Source organism: Globicephala melas, chromosome 8 (genome assembly GCF_963455315.2).
Source record: "Globicephala melas chromosome 8, mGloMel1.2, whole genome shotgun sequence".
Classification (NCBI taxonomy): domain Eukaryota; kingdom Metazoa; phylum Chordata; class Mammalia; order Artiodactyla; family Delphinidae; genus Globicephala; species Globicephala melas.
In genome coordinates this window covers 40,786,288-40,809,675 of record NC_083321.1, presented here as the reverse complement: position 1 = coordinate 40,809,675, position 23,388 = coordinate 40,786,288, and the positions used below count along the sequence as shown (strand labels likewise).

The following is a 23,388-nucleotide window of genomic DNA, read 5'->3' as shown; positions in this document are numbered from 1 at the left end:
TGATGGACACTTAGGTTGTTTCCATCTCCCGGCTATTGTAAATAGAGCTGCAATGAACATTTTGGTACATGACTCTTTGAATTATGGTTTACTCAGGGTATATGCCCAGTAGTGGGATTGCTGGGTCATATGGTGGTTCTATTTGTAGCTTCTTAAGGAACCTTCATACTGTTCTCCATAGTGGCTGTACCAATTCACATTCCCACCAGGAGTGCAAGTGTTCCCTTTTCTCCGCATCCTCTCCAGCATTTATTGCTTCTAGATTTTTTGATGATGGCCATTCTGACTGGTGTGAGATGATATCTCATTGTAGTTTTGATTTGCATTTCTCTAATGATTAATGATGTTGAGCATTCTTCCATGTGTCTGTTGGCAATCTGTATATCTTCTTTGGAGAAATGTCTATTTAGGTCTTCTGCCCATTTTTGGATTGGGTTGTTTTTTGTCATTGAGCTGCATGAGCTGCTTATAAATTTTGGAGATTAATCCATTTTCAGTTGCCTCATTTGCAAATACTTTCTCCCATTCTGAGGGTTGTCTTCTGGCCTTGTTTATGGTTTCCTTTGCTGTGCAAAAGCTTTGAAGTTTCATTAGGTCCCATTTGTTTATTTTTGTTTTTATTTCCCTTTCTCTAGGAGGTGAGTCAAAAAGGATCTTGCTGTGATTTATGTCATAGAGTGTTCTCCCTATGTTTTCCTCTAAGAGTTTGATAGTTTCTGGCCTTACATTTAGGTCTTTAATCCATTTTGAGCTTATCCTTGTGTATGGTGTTAGGAAGTGTTCTAATATCATACTTTTACATGTACCTGTCCAGTTTTCCCAGCACCACTTATTGAAGAGGCTGTCCTTTCTCCACTGTACAGTCCTGCCTCCTTTGTGCATGGGTTTATCTCTGGGCTTTCTATCCTGTTCCATTGATCTATATTTGTTTTTGTGCCAGTACCATATTATCTAGATTACTGTAGCTTTGTAGTATAGTCTGAAGTCAGGGAGCCTGATTCCTCCAGCTCCGTTTTTTGTTCTCAAGCTTGCTGTGGCTATTCAGGGTCTTTTGTGTTTCCATACAAATTGTGACATTTTTTGTTCTAGTTCTGTGAAAAATGCCAGTGGTAGTTTGATAGGGATTGCATTGAATCTGTAGATTGCTTTGGGTAGTAGAGTCATTTTCACAATATTGATTTTTCCAATCCAAGAACATGGCATATCTCTCCATCTATTTGTATCATCTTTAATTTCTTTCATCAGTGTCTTATAATTTTCTGCATACAGGTCTTTTGTCTCCTTAGGTAGGTTTATTCCCAGATATTTTATTCTTTTTGTTGCAATGGTAAATGGGAGTGTTTTCTTGATTTCACTTTCAGATTTTTCATCATTAGTGTATAGGAATGCCAGAGATTTCTGTGCATTAATTTTGTATCCTGCTACTTTACCAAATTCATTGATTAGCTCTAGTAGTTTTCTGGTGGCATCTTTAGGATTCTCTATGTATAGTATGTCATCTGCAAACAGTGACAGCTTTACTTCTTCTTTTCTGATTTGGATTCCTTTTATTTCCTTTTCTTCTCTGATTGCTGTGGCTAAAACTTCCAAAACTATGTTGAATAAGAGTGGTGAGAGTGGGCAACCTTGTCTTGTTCCTGATCTTAGTGGAAATGCTTTCAGTTTTTCACCACTGAGGACAATGTTGGCTGTGGGTTTGTCATATATGGCCTTTACTATGTTGAGGAAAGTTCCCTCTATGCCTACTTTCTGCACGGTTTTTATCATAAATCAGTGTTGAATTTTGTTGAAAGATTTCTCTGCATCTCTTGAGGTGACCATATGGTTTTTCTCCTTCTATTTGTTAAAATGGTGTATCACGTTGATTGATTTGCATGTATTGAAGAATCCTTGCGTTCCTGGAATAAACCCTACTTGATCATGGTGTATGATCCTTTTAATGTGCTGCTGGATTTTGTTTGCTAGTATTTTGTTGAGGATTTTTGCATCTATGTTCATCAGTGATATTGGCCTGAGTTTTCTTTCTTTGTGACATCCTTGTCTGGTTTTGGTATCAGGGTGATGGTGGCCTCATAGAATGAGTTTGGGAGTGTTACTCCCTCTGCTATATTTTGGAAGAGTTTGAGAAGGATAGGTGTTAGCTCTTCTCTAAATGTTTGAGAGAATTCACCTGTGAAGCCATCTGGTAGTGGGCTTTTGTTTGTTGGAAGATTTTTAATCACAGTTTCGATTTCAGTGCTTGTGATTGGTCTGTTCATACTTTCTATTGCTTCCTGATTCAGTCTTGGCAGGTTGTGCATTTCTAAGAATTTGTCCATTTCTTCCAGGTTGTCCATTTTATTGGCATAGAGTTGCTTGCAGTAATGTCTCGTGACGTTTTGTATTTCTGCAGTGTCAGTTGTTACTTCTCCTTTTTCATTTCTAACTCTATTGATTTGACTCTTCTCCCTTTTTTTCTTGATGAGTCTGGTTTATCAATTTTGTTTATCTTCTCAAAGAACCAGCTTTTAGTTTTATTGATCTTTGCTATCATTTCCTTCATTTCTTTTTCATTTATTTCTGATCTGATTTTTATGATGTCTTTCCTTTTGCTAACTTTGGGGTTTATTTTTCTTCTTCTTTCTCTGAGCAAGGTTAGGTTGTTTATTCGAGATGTTTCCTATTTCATAAGGTAGGATTGTATTGCTATAAACTTCCTTCTTACAACTGCTTTTGCTGCATCCCATAGGTTTTGGGTCGTCGTGTCTCCATTGTCATTTCTTTCTAGGTATTTTTTGATTTCCTCTTTGATGTCTTCAGTGATCACTTCGTTATTAAGTAGTGTATTGTTTAGCCTTCATGTGTTTGTATTTTTTACAGATCTTTTCCTGTAATTTATATCTAGTCTCTTAGTGTTGTGGTCGGAAAAGATACTTGATACATTTTCAATTTTCTTAAATTTACCAAGGCTTGATTTGTGACCCAAGATATGATCTATCCTGGAGAATGTTCCATAAGCACTTGAGAAAAATGTGTATTCTGTTGTTTTTGGATGGAATGTGCTATAAATATCAATTAAGTCCATCTTGTTTAATGTATCATTTAAAGCTTGTGTTTCCTTATTTATTTTCATTTTGAATGATCTGTCCATTGGTGAAAGTGGGGTGTTAAAGTCCCCTACTATGAATGTGTTACTGTCGATTTCCCCTTTTATGGCCGTTAGTATTTGCCTTATGTATTGAGGTGCTCCTATGTTGGGTGCATAAATATTTACCATTATTATATCTTTTTCTTGGATAGATCCCTTGATCATTATGTAGTGTCCTTCTTTGTCTCTTCTAATAGTCTTTATTTTAAGGTCTATTTTGTTTGATATGAGAACTGCTACTCCAGCTTTCTTTTGGTTTCCATTTGCATGGAATATCTTTTTCCATTCCCTTACTTTCAGTCTGTATGTGTCTCAAGGTCTGATGTGGGTCTCTTGTAGACAGCTTATATATGGGTCTTGTTTATGTATCCATTTAGCCAATCTGTGTCATTTGATGGGAGCATTATTCCATTTACATTTCAGGTAATTATCGATATGTATGTTCCTATTCCCATTTTCTTAATTGTTTTGGGTTCGTTATTGTAGGTCTTTTCCTTGTCTTGTGTTTCTTGCCTAGAGAAGTTCCTTTAGCAGTTGTTGTAAAAGATGGTTTGGTGGTGCTGAACTCTCTCAGTTTTTGCTAGTCTGTAAAGGTTTTAATTTCTCCATCAAATCTGAATGAGATCCTTGCTGGGTAGAGTAATCCTGGTTGCAGGTTTTTCTCCTTCATCACTTTAAATATGTCCTGCCAGTCCCTTCTGGCTTGCAGAGTTTCTGCTGAAAGATGAGCTGTTAACCTTATGGGGATTCCCTTGTGTGTTATTTGTTGTTTTTCCCTTGCTGCTTTTAATATGTTTTCCTTGTATTTAATTTTTGACAGTTTGATTAATACGTGTCTTGGCATATTTCTCCTTGGATTTATCCTGTATGGAACTCTCTGTGCTTCCTGGACTTGATTAACTATTTCCTTTCCCATATTAGGGAAGTTTTCAACTATAATCTCTTCAAATATTTCTCAGTCCCTTTCTTTTTCTCTTCTTCTTCTGGAACCCCTATAATTCGAATGTTGGTGCGTTTAATGTTGTCCCAGAGGTCTCTGAGACTGTCCTCAGTTCTTTTCATTCTTTTTTCTTTTTTCTGCTCTGCAGTAGTTATTCCACTATTTTATCTTCCAGGTCACTTATCCGTTCTTCTGCCTCAGTTATTCTGCTATTGATCCCTTCTAGAGTATTTTTAATTTCATTTATTGTGTTGTTCATTGTTGCTTGTTTCATGTTTAGTTCTTCTAGGTCCTTGTTTAATGTTTCTTGTATTTTGTCTATTCTATTTCCAAGAATTTGGATCATCTTTACTATCATTATTCTGAATTCTTTTTAAGGTAGACTGCCTATTTCCTCTTCATTTGTTAGTTCTGGTGGGTTTTTATCTTGCTCCTTCATCTGCTGTGTGTTTTTCTGTCTTCTCATTTTGCTTATCTTACTGTGTTTGGGGTCTCCTTTTTGCAGGCTGCAGGTTCGTAGTTCCCGTTGTTTTCGGTGTCTGTCCCCAGTGGCTAAAACTGGTTCAGTGGGTTGTGTCGGCTTCCTGGTGGAGGGGACTAGTGCCTGTGTTCTGGTGGATGAGGCTGGATCTTGTCTTTTTGGTGGGCAGGTCCACGTCTGGTGGTGTGTTTTGGGGTGTCTGTGGACTTACTATGATTTTAGGCAGCCTCTCTGCTAATGGGTGGGGCTGTGTTCCTGTCTTGCTAGTTGTTTGGCATAGGGTGTCCAGCACTGTAGCTTGCTGGTCGTTGAGTGAAGCTGGGTGCTGGTGTTGAGATGGGGATCTCTGGGAGATTTTCGCCGTTTGATATTATGTGGAGCTGCGAGGTCTCTTGTGGACAAGTGTCCTGAAGTTGGCTCTCCTACCTCAGAGGCACAGCACTGTCCCCTGGGTGCAGAACGAAGAGCCTCTCATCCACATGGCTCAGAATAAAAGGGAGAAAAAGAAGAAAGAGAGAAAGAGAGAGAGAGAGAGAAACAAACAAAGAAAGGAAGGAAGGAGTGAGTGATGGAGGGAGGGAGGGAGGAAGGAGGGCAGAAAGGAAAGAAAGAAAGAAGATAAAATAAAGTAAGATAAAATAAAGTTATTAAAACAAAATTAATTAAGAAAAAAACAAACAAACAAAATGGACGGATAGAACCCTAGGACAAATGGTGGAAGAAAAGCTATAAAGACAAAATCTCACACAGAAGCATACACATACAGACTCACAAAAAGAGGAAAAGGGGAAAAAAAATAATTCTTGCTCTCAAAGTCCACCTCCTCAATTTGGGATGATTCGTTGTCTATTCAGTTATTCCACAGATGCAGGTACATCAAGTTGATTGTGGAGCTTTAATCTGCTCCTTCTGAGCTTCTGGGAGAGATTTCCCTTTCTCTTCTTTGTTCTCACAGCTCCCGGGGCTCAGCTTTGGATTTGGCCCCGCTTCTGCGTGTAGGTCGCTGGAAGGCGTCTGTTCTTCACTCAGACAGGATGGGGTTAAAGGAGCAGCTGCTTCGGGGACTCTGGCTCACTCAGGCCGGGCGGAGGGAGGGGTACAGAGTGTGGGGCGAGCCTGCGGCGGCAGAAGCCGGCATGACGTTGCACCAGCCTGAGGTGCGCCATTCTGCGTTCTCCTGGGGAAACTGCCCCTGGATCCCGGGACCCTGGCAGTGGCAGGCTGCACAGGCTCCCCGGAAGGGGGGTGTGGATAGTGACCTGTGCTCGCACACAGGCTTCTTGGTGGCAGCAGCAGCAGCCTTAGCATCTCATGCCCGTCTCTGGGGTCCGCGCTTTTAGTCGTGGCTCACGCCCGTCTCTGGAGCTCCTTTAAGCAGCGCTCTTAATCCCCTCTCCTCACGCACCAGGAAACAAAGAGGGAAGAAAAAGTCTCTTGCCTCTTCGGCAGGTACAGACTTTTCCCCGGACTCCCTCCCGGCTAGCCATGGTGCACTAACCCCCTGCAGGTTGTTTTCAGCCACCAACCCCAGTCCTCTCCCTGCGCTCCGACCGAAGCCCGAGCCTCAGCTCCCAGCCCCGCCCGCCCCAGTGGGTGAGCAGACAAGCCTCTCTGGCTCGTGAGTGCCGGCCGGCACCAATCATCTGTGCAGGAATCTCTCCGCTTTGCCCTCCGCACCCCTGTAGCTGTGCTCTCCTCCGCAGCTCCGAAGCTTTCCCCCTCCGCCACCCGCAGTCTCTGCCTGTGAAGGGGCTTCCTAGTGTTTGGAAAGCTTTCCTCCTTCACAGCTCCCTCCCACTGGTGTAGGTCCCATCCCTATCCTTTTGTCTCTGTTTATTCTTTTTTGTTTTGCCCTACCCAGGTACGTAGGGACTTTCTTGCCTTTTGGGAGGTCTGAGGTCTTCTGCCAGCGTTCAGTAAGGTGTTCTGTAGGAGCTGTTCCACGTGTAGATGCATTTCTGGTGTGTCTGTGGGGAGGAAGGTGATCTCGGCGTCTTACTGTTCCACCATCTTCCCTCTGTTTCTAGCTTTTTATATGATGACCATTCTGACTGGTGTGAGATTATATCTCATTGTAGTTTTGATTTGTATTTCTCTAATAATTAATGATGTTGAACATTCTTTCATGTGTTTGTTGGCAATCTGTATATCTTCTTTGGAGAAATGTCTATTTAGGTCTTCTGGCAGGTGGATTCTTAACCACTGCGCCACCAGGGAAGCCTGGAAGTTATGTTTATTAAAGGATTTTCTTAAGCCGCAAAGAATAGAAATTGGCACTTTGGTTCCCAGAGGCCATTTCTTCATCTTCTTTTGTAAGGTCATGTACTGTTGTAAGCTCATTAGTTCTGTTCTCCACTTCCTTTGCATGTGGCAACAGAGCCTGAGATATGCCATGAAAGATGTGAGGTGTGACACTTTGTTCTCTTGACCCAGGAGAAGTTCATTTCATTTCAAATGACTGCATGTGTACCCTTCCCCAGTGAAAGGATTTTTCCAGTCGATCTTCCATGGGTCTCGTGATCTGTGTACTTGTTCACAGGAGACGCAATATTTTTGGAGATGAGGTATAAGAATTGAGAGCCAAGAGAGCTAGATTCTAGTTTCACTTCAAGTTATGATGCCATTCCTGTCCCTGGGTCTCAGTCTCTCAAGCTGCCTGTTACTGATTTCTAGCTCTACAAGTTTTGATTACAAGCCAAAATCCACAAGCAAGAAAGTTTCAGAAAAAGCCAGAGCTTCTCATCAATTTCTTTCTAGCTGCTAAATTATGGCTTATTTTGAGTAGAAAGAGGTGTTAATGAGCTCTTATTAAACCATTCTCTCCTGTAAAATTCAATACTGTTTTCAGAGTTGGGAATATTAACTCTACAAGAGAATGCTTCAGATTAAGGTATTATACATGATAAATCAGCATTATACTTTTTCCTAACGTTATGCCCCTTTGAAAGTTCTCTTACCTAGGGAAAAGGGAACCAAAGCTTCCTTCTTGGCAAAATATCCATTGCTGTCCAGAAATCGGTCTGGATAGAATATTTCTGGGTCTCTCCAATACTTTTCATCGAAGTGTACAGAATAAAGATTTGTAATTACTGTTGTGCCTTTAGGAATGGAATAACCACGTACAACTGCATCCTCAGAGGTTGCATGGAAAATCCCTAATGGCACTATATTACAGAATCTTAAAACTTCATGTAAAACTGCCTCGGTATAAGGCATTTTGCATTTGTCATCCCAAGAAGGTGTCCCACTGGGTCCTATAATTAAATCAATCTCTTTCTGAACTTGTCCTGTAAGAGAAAAAGTGTTCAAGTTATTATGCACTTCTTAGAATTATATCTAAAGTAATTTCCCTTTAGGATAAAACAAAAGATAACCTGTAGTAAGCCAACAAGGTATGGGTACACCCAGATTCAGATTTTTCATTATCTGGGAGTTCTATTTAAATATGTGCCACATATCTTATACAACCAGTACCCAACGCTCTAAGTAATTTTGTTGTGAAAAACACATTATAAGTAATAAAAATAAAAATTAAACAAATCTAGAATTAGAATATCAACACTCTCAGCAAGGAAAAGAGTGAAGCATAAAAACTTAAATTAAAAAAAACTAGGGTTGGGACTTCCCCGGCAGGCCAGTGGTTAAGACTCCATGCTTCCACTGCAGCAAGCACGGGTTCGATCCCTGGTTGGGGAACTAAGATCCTGCATGCAGCGTGGTGCAGCCGAAAAACAACAACCACCACCACCACCAGGGTTCAGGTCCCAGCTCAGCACTAGAAGGGAGTGAGCAAATCAGTCACTCAGCCTTTTCCCTCATTTATGAAATAGGTATTATAAGACATCTCTGAGGTTTTTATACAAATTTAGATAACAGTTTTGAAAACCTTATAGCTATTCAATGCTTCTCTTTTTGGACAGCACAGCAGGAGTTCCGAAATAGAATGCCTTGTACAAGGCCAAAGACTCTAAAACATGTGTGAGCCTTAAATGTAAGAACAGACCTTGAGATCACTGGAATCCTTACCTTGAATGTTAGGATAAAGGGCCATGAAAAGAATTGCCCACCGTAGCACATTGGTTGTAGTTTCAGTTCCAGCAATGATGAGTTCACCCACAGAGAAAATCAGGTTTTCTTTGGAGAAAGTAGATGATGGGTCATTTTTACCTTGCTCCATCTCATCTAAATAAGCATCAACAAAATGCTGAGGTAACTGAGGCTTTCTGTTGATGGAAACTTTTTCAATAAGCCTGGAGAGAAAGTCATAGACCACAGCTGCATTTCTAAACAGTTGCTGATGTTTTCCAAAAGGTAAGATGCCAATCCATGGAAAGGCATTATAGAGGAAGACTGAGGCGTTGGTGGCTAGTTCCACATTTTCACTAAATAACTCAATCATGTGCTGAAAATCAGTGTCTTCATAAGTGAATCGTTCTCCAAAAATTATCAGATTGGTTATGTTTGAAACGGCATTTGTTATTAATTGTTTAAAGTCAAAAGGGCTACCATTGTATGTTTCAATAGCATCAATGAAAAATTTGGTTTCTTCTAAGATTTTAGATTCAAAAGACTTTTGACCATATCCAAAACAGCGAAAGCTGTTTACAGCTAATTTTCTGTGATCAACCCATCCTCGGCCATATCTGGAATTGAGTAAGCCTAAAAAGAAAAAGGGATGGTTAGTCATTCTTCTCCAAATTATCTTTCTATGATACTATTAAAAAATTTTATCATTCCTACATCCCTGTATCTAACAGCTAAAAATACTATGCAGGGAAGAAAAAAAAAAAAAGGTGGTTATTCATTCTTCTCCAAATTTCCTATAAAACTAAAACTAGACCCAGTAGTTAAGCCCTATTCTTTACTCCTCATTAGCCATGGAATATTATAAACAGATAAAGCTTATCCATACTTCTCATCTGGGCACAGGCAGAAAAGACCTATAATCTCCCACCACAAGAAACTGAACTGTCTTCTGTAATTCAACCTGGGTGAGCAAGGCCTTGGGTGACCTTATTATCCAACTTCTATTATAAGCCTAATTTACAAAAGACGAATGACTGTGTGTTCTATGGGCAAAATTTTATCCTGGACTAAACACATACCTGAGAAATCATCCTTCTCGAATTAGAAATTTCCTGCCTTAAGAGACTAGATTTTAGAATACAAATTTCCTCCCATTAAAGGCATATGTTACCTAATACTATAACTGGAAGTGGCAAGGATGGCCTGAATGAGGTGTCAACGTAGTGGAAATACTCAAGCCAAAAGCAGGTGCTAGGGACTGAATGTTTGTGCCACCACAACATTCAAATGTTGAAGCCTAATCCCCAATGTGATGGTATTAGGAAATTAAGTATTTGGGAAATAATTATGTAATGAGCCCTTATGAATGAGCTTTAGTGCCATTATAAGAAGGGATGTAGGAAGAGATGACTGCTCTTGGTTATGTGAGGATACAAGGAGAAGACGGCAGTCTGCAAGCCAAGAAGCAGGCTCTTTCCAGACACTGTTCTGCTAGTACCTTGATCTTGAATTTCCTAGCCTCCAGATCTGATAGAATAACTGTCTGTTGTTGAAGCCACTTAGTCTATATATTTTTGTTATAGCAGCCCAAACTAAGGGGACAAACATGAAACTCAAACTTCTAATATTGATATTGCTTGCCTTGAAATCTCAGTCTCCACAGTATACTCTGCTGTTCTGATATGTCTACTATGGAATATTTTCCCTTTAAATCGATTATCAAGAAAAAAACTTCTTCAGCATATATATTTCTGTAACGTGTAGTTTACTTGGAATTTCATTCATAATTGGTACATAGGTATACCTATGATGAAAAATGTCATGTTCTCTTGTCTACATGAAGTACCTATGTAATTTACATTTCAACAACTTTTGTGCAACAGTTTTTGAATTTGGAACTTATGATGAAATTAACCATACATAAGGGGGCCTTTAACGCTGTGCAGCAATTTTTTTTTTTTTTTTTTTTTTTTTTTTGCGGTACGCGGGCCTCTCACTGCTGTGGCCTCTCCCGTTGCGGAGCACAGGCTCCGGACGCGCAGGCCCAGCGGCCATGGCTCACGGGCCCAGCCGCTCCGTGGCATATGGAATCTTCCCGGACCGGGGCACGAACCCGTGTCCCCTGCATCGGCAGGTGGACTCTCAACCACTGCGCCACCAGGGAAGCCCATGTGCAGCAATTTTATATGCCATATTCCATTCTCTTTTCTATACTCCCAGATGACTATTCATTCAACATAATGTATTTCTGGACCTAAAGTGTCTTAGATATATCAGTGAACAAAAGAGGCAAAGATGGCTATTTCTCATGGACCTTACATACTAGTGAGGAGAGACAAACAAATTATAGAGCAAGGAAGGAGACATAGGGTGGTCAGGAAAAGCCTCAGTGAGAAGGTGACATAAGTAAAGACACAGGAGATGGGAGTGAGTCAAGCAGATATTCAGGGAAAGATCACTGCAGGTAGAGAGAACCAGTGCAAAGGCACTGAGATAAAAGCAAGCCCAAGAGAAATGTATGCATATGGGATACATGTGCATAATATATGCATACAGTTACACACAAGAAGGTACACAGGAGCCTGATTATAACCCTATACTGGCCAGTCTGTGTGCCCAGGCATGGGCTGAACCCGCCTAAAGGGCCACTTTTTCCTATTCAAACAGTGGGTTTATGGTGGCTCTGATTTCCCACTTCCAAGTTCAGTGCATATGCATCTTAAAATAACACATCTAGGGAATTCCCTGGTGGTCCAATGGTTAGGACTCCACGCTTTCACTGCTGAGGGCCCAGGGTCAGTCCCTGGTTGGGAACTAATATCCCGCAAACTGGGCAGTGCAGCCAAAAAAAAAAAGAAAGAAACCACATCTAATTTTCTTTCTGTTTTTTTAAAAAAATAAATTTATTTATTTATTTATTTATGGCTGCGTTGGGTCTTTGTTGCTGCACGCGGGCTTTCTCTAGCTGCGTCAAGCAGGGTCTACTCTTCGTTGTGGTGCACAGGTTTCTCATTGTGGTGGCTTCTCTTGTTGCGGAGCACAGGCTCCAGGAGCACAGGCTTCAGTAGTTGTGGCATGCGGGCTTCAGTAGTTGTGGCTCATGGGCTCAGTAGTTGTGGCTCACAGAGCGCACGCTCAGTAGTTGTGGTGCACAGGCTTAGTTGCTCCACGGCATGTGGGATCTTCTCGGACCAGGGCTCAAACCCGTGTCCCCTGCACTGGCAGGCAGATTCTTAACCACTGCACCACCAGGGAAGCCCAACCCATCTAATTTTCTACTTATTTTTAATCTTACTATTTCTTTAAAAGTCTTAAGTTGAATGCATGTTTTTTCTTTCTTTATGATAAAAACAGTCTAAACTATAAGTTTATAGCTTCAAAAAACATACAGTTTATCCTAAATGTTACTCTGATCACATCATACATTTTCATAATTTCTTTAAAGGTCTTCTATTATAATTGTGGTATAATTTCTTCTTTGGCCTAATTATTACTTGGAAGAGTATTTAAGAAGCTGGAGATTTGCTTTTTATTTATATTATCGCTTTCAAGTGTCATCATGCCCTGGCCTAAGAATTTGGCCTTTAAAACTGGTGTTTTCTTTGCATTAATTGATTTGCTTTGTAATTTAATATATGGTTAATTTTTATTTTTTTCCTTTTCAATCAATGTCTTCTTTAGTCTATGTAACCAAGATACTGTTGAATTTTTCTTTCAAATGAAGAGTGAAGCTCTCATTGAACTGGAAAATTTTGGAGATAAAAACTCTTATACTATTAAGTATGAAAACGGATGTATCTGACGTCAACATTCTATTTTAGGCTTTCTGTTGCTGCTTTCGTCTCATCCGTTCTGTTAACTTTCAGCCTTTCTCCCTTGTTGAATATGCAGTCATCCGACACTGATCAACACTAAACCATAGAGAATACTAGTCCTTTACACAAACCCACAATTCTTCATTTACATATCATATTAATTAGTAAAGAAAGGCTGTTTCAGGGTCTATAAGCTTATAAGTAAAATAATAGTAAAATGTCACCAAGCGCTCAAGACTAGCTTCAAAGATACTTTTGATTCAAGTATGTGTGCATGTATTCTTAACCTGTTTCACAAAACCTGCACATATTATTAAGTGCTAATTCTTTAAAACATTATTTACAATATTTATTGGAACTGGATTACAACAGTAGAATTAGTATGTACTGGCCTAAAATATGAATGTAATGCAGCCTGAAAGGTTCTCAAATATTAGGGTCTGTAACCTAAATTAACTAATTAATACTTTCTTGTTAATCAGTACAACAGAATCCAATCTCTATGTACTAAATTTACATAAAATAAGAAATGTGGGGACTTCCCTGGTGGCACAGTGGTTAAGAATCCGCCTGCAAATGCAGGGGACATGGGTTCAAGCCCTGGTCAAAGAAGATCCCACATGCCGCGGAGCAACTCAGCCCATGTGCCACAACTACTGAGCCTGCACTCTGTGAGCCACAACTACTGAGTCCATGTGCCACAACTGCTGAAGCCCGTGTGCCTAGAGCCCATGATCTGCAACAAGAGAAGCCACTGCAATGAGAAGCCCGCGCACCACAACGAAGAGTAACCCCCACTCACCGCAACTAGAAAAAGCCCGTGCACGGCAATGGAGACCAAATGCAGCCAAAAATAAACAAATAAATTTTTTTTAAAAAGGAAATGTGACTTAAAATAGTTTAGTAAATCATTAGGTAGGTGAAAATAAACATACCTCCCATTTTTGTCATCTTCATGAATAAAGGAAGGCATGGTCTGTCTGCAAAAATTTCACTTTGATGAACAAGGCATTCCTTTACTACATCATAGCCATTTAGAACCACTGCTGATATACCTCCAAGATCCAAACTGAAGATCTTTGAGAAGAAAAGAAAAACATTTAAATGGCAAAATATATGGAGAAATATAACCATAGAAATCCACATATACTAAGTCCAGCTCTCCCAGTATTTGTTACTCCCTGAAAATGCTGGCATTTATTACTCAGCTGACAATGTTTAGAGGGCCTTCTCTCTACAAGGTATGTCAAAGACCATAATTTCATTACTCATTCAGTGGCTCAAGACATAATCTTATAAATGGTGTAATGAAAAGAGTACCAGACTCAGGAGGCCTGGGTTCTAGTTTAAGCTTTGCCATTAAACAGATACAGAACACCTGGCAGAACCCTTAAACTTTTTGGGCTTCAGGGCTGCCACAGAAAATCAAGAAATACTTGATATTTATGCTCTTTTAAAATTCATTCCAACTCAAAACATTCAATGATATCTCAGAATCTGTTTACTTCCAAGATGAATGAGGAAGTGGCTCCATTTACACATCATTTATTATTCCAGGTTTAGGTGGGGGAGGGGATTGTCAAAGGCCTGAGAGACAACTTTTGAGGTATAAAATGTTGGGGCCCAGGATATGCAACCCCAAAATATGCCTCAATGGCATATTAATTATTTTGAATTAAAGTTACTGAAGAAATGGCCAACGCAAGAGGGATGCTCTAGGGAGTTCCCTGGTGGTCTAGTGGTTAGGATTTGGTGCTGTCACCGCTGTGCCCCGGGTTCAATCCCTAGTAGGGAACTGAGACCATGCAAGCTGCTCGGCACAGCCAAAATTTTAAAAAAAGAGGGACACTTTCTCTTTTTTGTCTCCCTGAAAGCAGGAAGTAAATCTCTCATGTGAAAGGTATACTCCATGCATCTGGAGGTAGGACACCCTTATTGCCAAAGATAGGGAATTTGGGGGTGAGAATCCTTTTTTAAACAAATCTTGTTACTTCTTTAATGTACTGCCCAAGCACAAACTCTCTTTAGATTCTTCACCAATTGGGCACCCAAAACCAAAGTTTCTTTGTCCTGTCAATTCTTTGCAAATTTATTGGTTCTTTGTCTAAGAAGTAGAAAATCTGCCTGCTTTGGCCACTTCCTCCATCCCATGTCTGTGAAACCTCCATGTGCATGGAGTCAAATGTGTTTCTTTTTCTCCTGTTAATCTGTCTTGTGTCAATTTTATTATTAGTCCAGCCAAAAGTACTCAAGAGGGGCAGAGGGGAAAATTTCCCTCTCCTCAGCAAAACATACTGAAACTCACAGGCTTATTTATTTCGGCCCCTGAATTCCACGAAGTTAACAAAGAGGGCCCTAAGGGAATTTGACCTTGAAGGACTGGCATCCACACATTGGCACAGGTGGCTGCCCCTCAGCTAAAAGATGGAACACCCATCCTATTCCTTGCTGAAGCTTCTCATGTGCTTCACCACAGGTTCACTTACAACGTCACACCTCCTACAGTCTATTCTAGCTAGCCCTATATAGAGGCCTAGGGAACAATGCTGCCGTATTAGTGGGATGCAAAGATTGCTTATCCCCATCCTCTCAGTGGGTGGCTGAGAGCTTTTGAGAGCCAAAACACTGAGTCAAGCCTCATCTCTGGGCAAACAGGTAGAACAGATTTAGCTATGATTCACACTACTTTGGGGGGTGGGGTGGGAGGTACCAGGAGACTTAGCAGAGAATTGAAGTTCAGCAGAAATAGTTACAGTAGCAAAAGTGATGAAGACCTCCAAGTAGTAAAGAATCAATCAGCTGAGAAGGGTCTTTGGCACAAGGATGGGCCCTGCCAACTGAGCAGTAGGTACATCCAGAACTTTGGGAAGCAGCATGGACTACCTGCCACAAGTAAAGGTATTAGTCAAAAGTGGCAGTGTAAGAGTTTCAGCACAAAGGAAGTGGTTACCAGCTGAGCAAAGACGGGGCTCTTTCAGTTCCCAAAGCAGTAATGGGATGGTCTTAAAATCTTTTCACAGAAGCGTAATTTTAAGCAGATATAAAGGAAAAATTCCTCGTCCTGTGTGTCTCCTCTACTCTCAGTACTCCACTACAACACCTATAACACCAGATGTGTGCAATTCTGGGACACCAGCTGGGTGTCCTACAATTTAACTCAATTCTGACATTATCTACCAGGAGAAAGTGTCAGATTCCGCAGGTTAAGGGCTCAATAACACAAGAGTGCTCCTCCACTTCAGACTCCAATCACAAGTCGAGGTTGTTACCTGTGCTTCTGATCAAAGGGCTATAAATCAGAGGTTCCCATGACCTCCTCCTCAGGTTTGATTAATTTGATAGAGTGGCTCACAGAACGCAATAAAATATTTTACTTACTAGATTACCGGTTTCTTAAAAAAGGATGTAACTCAGGAGCAGCCATACGGAAGAGATGCATAGGGCAAGTGTATGGTCAGGCCACTCAAGATGGCTGTTCTCTTGCTCTCTGTATATTCCCTGCTCAACCAATGCCTGCTTCACCTATACCCTACTCACATGACTGACCTTCCTACATACTTGCCCCAGGCTCCAGCTACTGACTGTTCTTATCAAAGGGGCAGCGAGGGGCGTGCCCCTCTGCTAGTGTACCTGATAACCAATGAAGCAACCTGAATCAACTCCCCTGTAACTGGTAATCCCCCGCCCCCTTCCCCTGCTGCCAGGTCCTGCCTTCCACCTGCCATACACGATGGGGTATCACTCCAGGACCTTGCTTCAGTTATGTAAGATCCCTATCCATTGATGTCTCTGTTGCTGACTCCAGGCTCTTTCTTCAGTCTTGGAGCTGGGCAAGTACAGGCCTTGCTGGCCTGTGGGGTGCAGCCCAACAGCAAGGTATGAGGAAAGGGGTGTAGAGCTTCCATGCTCTCCCCAGGCATGCTAGCCTCTGCTCACCTCCACGTGTTCACCAAATCACCATGGAAGCTCTCAGAGCCCTATAATTCAGGGATTTTTATGGAGGCTTTATTACCTAGGCATGATTGATCAAATCATTGGTCACTGGTGACTGACTCAACCTCCAGCCCCCCTCCCTTCCCCAGAAGTAAGATGAGTAGAACTGAAAATTCCAACCCTCTAATCCTGGTTGGTTCTCCAGGCAGCAAGCTCCCATCCTTAAGGGCTTTCCATTAACATTCACATAAACTCTGAGGTGGGTGAAAGGGGCTTATTATGAATAACAAAAGATGCATCTACCACTCTCAACACTTAGGAAGTTCCAAGGGTTTGGGGAGCTTGTGCCAGGAAAGGTACAAAGACCAAATACACATTTATTAAAAATCACAGTATCACAAGCAGAGACAATAACAAAGGGTATTAGTGAATAGGCAGTGGTCCTGACGCAGGAAAAAAATCCCCAACTTTGTGATCGATTTCACAACGATGGGATTACAAATTCTGTTAATAGGAAGGCAGAACAGACAGGGGAGTTAATTTCAGGGTAATGCTGTCAGGTTGTGGACACTAGAGATTGCAAAAACCAACTAGGAGCCATAACTTGAGAAAACTGTTATACAATGCACCTTTACTCAAAAATGAGATGGTCCTCTATTTCACGGTGAAAACTGGGGAAACTGTTACTTGAACTAGCATCTATTCAGGTACTTGCTCTTTTCAAGGACTTTTGGTAGAAGTTTGTAAATCAAATTGTGAAAATTCATCCTTATACTGCTTTAATCTATGGAAGTGTCCAAGATTAGTTTTATATATTTTTAAATTTATTCAATAATTTTTATTATTATTATGGGGTAGTTATGATGCTGGCAAAGATGGAAACAGGTACACATGAAACAGCTTCTAGAAGTCAGTCTATGATCTTCAAGTCTTTTGCCCTATTCCCAAACTAGCTCTACCCAGGATTTTTCACTATCTCAGTTAATGACCATTCCAGCCATCCTTCAAGCTATATTCTGGTCCCAAACTGCCCATGGTTTTTGTTTTTTGGGGGGTTTTTTGGCCACACTGCAGCACGCGGGATTTTAGTTCCCTGATCAGGGATTGAACCTGCACCCCCTGCAGTGGAAGCTCGGATTCTTAACCACCAGACTGCCAGGGAAGTCCTGAGCTGCCCATGTTGACTCCATTTTTCACCCAAGCCCCACATCACTGCTTAGCAGTCACGATGTCTCAACTTTAACAATACAGACAGAATATGACAATTTCTTACCACTTCCGTCACTAACACTCTAATCCTTCATTTCTCCCCTATGTTATCTCAACAGCCCCTTGTCTCTTTATAAGTGATTCTCAGCATGGCATACTCCTGCTTCATGGCCTTTGTGCTTGTTCCCATACCTAGATACTCCCATACCTTGCTCCTTCACTTCATTCAAATATTTGCTCAGATGCCTTTTTTACAGTGAGGCCTGCTCCAACCCATTTAAATTTCACCCCCTAGCATTCTCCATTTTCCTTACCCTAATTTAGTTTACTTCTTACTCTGTACTCTTAACATATTATATACTTATTGTGTTTATATTGTCCCTATCCTGCTCCCCACCTCCCCTCCACTGGTAGAGTGTAAGCTACACGAGGGCAGGGATTTTCACCTGTTTTGTTCATTGCTAAATCTTCACATCTAGCATAGTATTAATACATAGCGTATGATAACAACTGATAAATATATGCTGAATTAAAGACTAGTGGGGGAGACACACATTTAAGCATATTATTACAACACTATGGGCTAAGTGCTAATAACAGAGGAATGTAAAAAGTGCTGTTGATGAAAACTGATAAATAACTGCCACACACTTTTCAACATTTGCTTGGGCTGTTTTCTCATTTGGAATGCCTACCTTGACTGCCATACCGTCCAAACCCCACCAAGTCTTTAAGGACCCACCTCCATGAAGCCTTTCTCGGGGCACTCTCTTTCTCTTTCTCCCTTGAACCACCACAGCACATGCTTAGAAGCTCCCATGGCACTTATTTAATACTACCTAAAACCAGAAGCATTCATATTCCTGTCTTCTGCTTGCCTGCTAAATTATAAACTCTTTAGATTCAGTGATTTCATCTCTTTCATCTTTGAACGCTCCACGGAATCTCATTCAATGCCTTGCTTAAATCTCAATAAACGCTTACTGTATAAATAAATTATAGGTTGTCAACTCCACATGCCTCAAAATAATTATTTTATTATCCTTACATGCATTACCTGAAAATAATCTGTAAAAACTCCTTGTGCTAGCTTTGCTAGCTAGGGAATGCTTCTCGAAATCTGGGTTAAGATTAGTCACTGCAGAAGCTTACGCATTCAGAGTGAATCTCCAAGGAAATGCTAAGTCTCAGTGTGATACATTTCTGTAAAAGATTGTCTTTAAAATGACTGTATAAGTCTTGAGCACCGGTTGTCTTCCTTTCAAGAATTATGAAGGAGAATTGAATTCACAGACTTCATAAAAGTAGGTGTCACTTGAAGGGACTGTCATTTCTTATAAGCAATTTTAAAGTCCAGGGCTTGCTTTCTCTGAGCACACATCTCCAGATCATCAAGTAAGACAGTGGAAAAATAAGATTCTATATTTATAAGTACGACATATAAACAACTTTCCACAACCTTCTAGAAGTACAGGAGATAATAATTTCCTTCCACTTCCAAAAAAGGCATAGTATTTTAACAACTCATACTGTTAGCGGAAAAACTGACTGAAACTGCCCGCCCTGGCCAGGCAAAGACAGTAACAATTTGCATGAGTTATTTTATGACAGGAGATCCTGGTAAGGAATATAGAACTAACAAGCCACCAACCGGAAGAATACAGAAAAGGTCAAACAGAGAGAGGAGATGCCAGTCAACATGTCCTACCAACCTCCCAGAATCCTCCTCGCTGGAATCCATCTTGGCTGAGCAGTTGCGCGCCCACCAGAAAGGAACCTGAGTCAGAATGATTGGCCAGAGACAACCCGGAAACTAATCCCATCACCATAAAACCCGAGACTGCGAGCCACATGGCAGAGCAGTTCTCCTGGTTCCCTCACCCTCCTGCTCTCCACCCAGGCACCCCTTTCCAAAAGTCTCTTTGTCAGAACGTATGTCTCCTCAGACAATTCATTTCTTAGTGTTAGACAAGAGCCCACTCTGGGGCCCTGGAAGGGGTCTCCCTTCCTGCAACAATACCAACTTTGAGACTTTGTCAGAATTGGAAAATACCTCTGAGACAATGGGAGAACTGTAGGGGTGTTTCACAACTAAGATAAAGAGCAAGTAGCTTAAAGGGTTAATACATCAGGTGGTTTTCAACTTAAGTCTAAAACAGAGTTACTCAAACCATGTCTACTCTTCAATGCATACATCCTTTCCATTTCTGCTCCTTTTTCTTTTTCCTCTGCTCCTCTTATACCTAACAGCACAGGTTAGCCCTACTTAATTTTACCACCTTCAGTAAAAAGACCTCTTTGTAAAGAACCAAGGTTGCCTCAAATATATAGTTGTACCAGCAATAAAACTGGTTACTCATGCCAAATTCTTATCCAATGTACCAGATCTACCTATGCCAAGATGACAGTCTTCCAGCACATTTATAATTTGCAGTCTATTATAAGACTAAATTACCCCTCTCCCAAAGAATGTTCATAGTAAATACAGAGTTCCTTTCAGTTCAAATATCTACGTATGAAAAACAGTTCCCTATTCTGCATGACACCTTTTCACATAACTGGTCTAAAATCACTTTCTACTTTGTAGGCCTAATAAGTTGTTCTGTAATTAATAACTAATATTTACTCAAAGAACATTTGAGTAGCACTTAACTGTGTTCAGTTATTATTATTACCATTACGCATATCGCGAAACCTTAAGATTCAGACAAGTAAAGGTCAAGTTTTACCTGACGAAACAGGACTCAACCTCTCGTCTTGCGCTTTCACATCTTACGATTTCTCTAAATATTAATGATGCTTTGTACACCAGAGATCAAATATATTCAATGGAAATCACGGAAATACACTCAATTCCTGAGAACTGGAGGGTGGAAAATAGTATCTAAGAATTACACAATTTGCTTTATCTAAGCCCAGCCTCCCTTTAGCGACATATACCATCAGGGAACTGCAGAAACCTAGAATAATTATTGTAAAAGCTGGTTTAAATACGGATGTAAGCCCAAACCTTTAACACCGCAATTGCCAGACAGCCCTGCGGTACTTTTCCTTCAAAACACAATTTGTGGTCGATCGTTAGATTAATTTTTTTCTCTGGCTAGACTGTAATTACCTAAAATTGGGCTGTGACTGCCTTCTTCATCTCTCTATCCCCAGCACCTGGCAGAGCCTGGCTGGTCGTTTCCTATAAAAGAATGGATTCAAAAGGAAACAAGTGAGCCATGTTAGTGCCAGTGTTCTGGAAACTTCTGCCTCCTCGAGGTCAGGACACCCTTCCAAACACAACCTAGCGTTTTGGCCTTTCCCCTGCTAGTTCGCAGCGGCGTGGTTTGCCTGCAAGTCACTCAGCTGGTCTATGCCGCAGTTTCCTCCTCTGTAAAACAGAGAGGACCAAAGGACCTGCCCCCGGGCGCCCGCACTGCAAGGGAGGCTGGCCCACAGCCGGCGCAGTCTCCGTGTTTGCTGCGGGGACGCTCCTGGCTCCGGGCAGACAGGACGGCACTGCGACTCCGCACTAATTTTCACTCTGTTCATTCTCTCTTTCACGGTCATTTCCCAGAGGCCTTCACCTGCGCTCTCTCAGCCTCTCGGCAGACGCCTAGACCAGCCGTTCTCAAACGCAAACATCCAGCGACCTCCTATTAACCATTAACTCGGTCCTAGATTTCGGACGCCTGGTTTTCTCGAGAAGCCGTGGGTGGAAACTAACCTACGCACTTCGTGCAGCTCCGTGGGCGCTAGAAGCTGGTCGCGCTGAGGGTAACGCCCGTCACTCCCGACCGGGCTTCCGGCGCGGGACCCAGGCCCCACTGCGCAGGCGCGGGAGCGGCACCTCGTCGCCCTCGGGGGCGGGAGAATCCGGCGAGTACCCCCCGGGCGTCAGGTGGGAGGGGCTCGCGGCTTGGCCGGGCTCTCCCTCCCCCAGCGGCGCCGCTTGAGTACCTCGACCCCGGGCCTGGGAAGCCAGCTTCCCCTCCACGCTGCCGACACACAGAGAGGGGTCAGACAGCTGGCACCCACGAGCGTGGGTCATCCCCTCACCCCGGGAGGAAGGCCCGAGCTTTCCCTGCCCGAGGCCCGTCGGCTGTACCTCGCCGTACACCTGGCTCTGCTTTTTCATGTAGACGTGGGGGAGCTCGGCCGAGGCGCCCAGCGAGTAGATGTTGCCGATAAATGGCAGCCCCGACGGTCCCGGGGGGAAGCCCGACGGCCGTCTCTGCTTCAGCAGCTGGCGGACCCCCAGCGCGAAGAGCAGCAGGAAGAGGGCGCCTCCGAGGGCAGCCGCGAACGCCTCAGCACCGTGAGGCTCCCACATGGCCCGGGCTGGGGCTGCGAAACCCCACCGCCCCGGGATCCGGCGAGCGCTCCAACCCCGCCGCATCGTATTGGCCCGGTACCCCGTGGTCCCGCCCCATTTCCATGGCCATTGGCTGGCTGAGCGTAGGGCCCTCGGGCCAGTTACTCTTGCCTTTGTTCTGGTCAGAGTCCGCCCTGCGGAGGGCGGGTGGCCCTATGGATCTGGGCGCGGCTCTAGGCAAGCCCCGGCTGGTTGGGCACAAAGCCTGGAGGCCTCTTCCAGGGTGTTGACACTTGGGGCTGGAAGACGTGACAGCACCGCCTACCTCACTGGGTCAGGCGGATCCTGCATCCCAGGCAGCCAAGCCTTTTCTGTGGGTATCTTTTTAGGAGCCAGGTCTGCTTATTTCAGACTGGAAAACTGGGGAGATTATCAGTACTGCAGTCTTTAGCAAAACCTGGTAATCTTAAGAATCTCCGTTAAAGAATTGACCCATCAATATAAAAAGAAAATAATCTCACTATCCTTTTTTTACTCATCTATTCTTTTGTCCTATGTTATGAGGTATTTTTACATGTGATCCCTTATGAATTGTAATTGCACAATATTTAGGCAACCTGAGTTAATTACATATCTTTTCACAGCTTTCTGGTCGTTCCCAACTGGTTACTTCTTGGCACTCACAGAAGACTCTCTGGTCTACAGTTGCCCAGGGATAGTGATTGCCTACTTGGAAATTTCTATTTGCTGTTTCTGTTTCTATTCCTGTTTTGTATTGGGTAGTTCCTTGCAACACAGGACCTACTGGGCATGGGACTCTTTTTAACAGCTGCCTTTTGTGATTGAGCAGTGGCAAGAGTGTTATGGTCCTCATTAGCTTAAGGCTTATTCACAACTGCAGGTGTTTTTTTTTTTTTTTACATCTTTATTGGAGTATAATTGCTTTACAATGGTGTGTTAGTTTCTGCTTTATAACAAAGTGAAGCAGTTATACATATGTTCCCATATCTCTTGCGTCTCCCTCCCTCCCACCCTCCCTATCCCACCCCTCTAGGTGATCACAGTGTACCGAGCTGATCTCCCTGTGCTATGCGGCTGCTTCCCACTAGCTATCTATTTTACGTTTGGTAGTGTATATATGTCCATGCCACTCTCTCACTTTGTCACTGCAGGTGTTTTTTAAATGTCCACCATGTAGTGCTATCCAAAGCAATGGAGATAATATGTGAAAAGAGCAACAAAGTCCCTACCCTCCTAGAACTTACATTCTTGTGAGGGAGGAGGAATAAACACATAAAATAATTTTAGACAGTCATTAGCAGACGAAAATAAAAGTGTGTTATAGAGAATGCTTGGGCATGGGGAAATCCTTTAGCGGGTGAGAGATGTCAAGAAAAGTCTCTTTAAGAAGATGACATTTGAGCTTAGATCAAATGATAAGGAGTTATATTAGTTTTCTACTGCTGCCGTAACAAATTACTACAGTGCCTTAAAACCACAAATTTGTTATCTTATAGATTTTGTGCTCAGAAGTCCAAAGTGGGACTTACTGGGTTA

The 23,388-nt window shown here is 42.2% G+C and overlaps 1 protein-coding gene across 3 annotated transcripts in view; it reads right to left on the bottom strand.

Annotated features, from left to right (window-relative positions):
- CYP2R1 (cytochrome P450 family 2 subfamily R member 1) overlaps positions 1–21,899 on the bottom strand; it is a 28,595-nt gene extending 6,696 nt beyond the window's left edge. Inside the window, exons 1-5 of one of the 3 annotated variants that reach the window (XM_060303476.2) lie at positions 21,625–21,692; positions 20,647–20,718; positions 13,325–13,466; positions 8,575–9,207; positions 7,506–7,835 (exon numbers count right to left, since the gene is read on the bottom strand). In XM_060303476.2, coding sequence (XP_060159459.1) covers positions 7,506–7,835; positions 8,575–9,207; positions 13,325–13,346 — 985 coding nt within the window. In that variant the 5' untranslated portion in view covers positions 13,347–13,466; positions 20,647–20,718; positions 21,625–21,692. Of the gene's footprint in view, positions 1–7,505; positions 7,836–8,574; positions 9,208–13,324; positions 13,467–20,646; positions 20,719–21,243 lie in introns of all 3 variants that reach the window. The other 2 variants (XM_030831485.3, XM_060303475.2) reach the window with 2 other exon arrangements.
- Between the last annotated feature and the right edge of the window lie 1,489 nt (positions 21,900–23,388).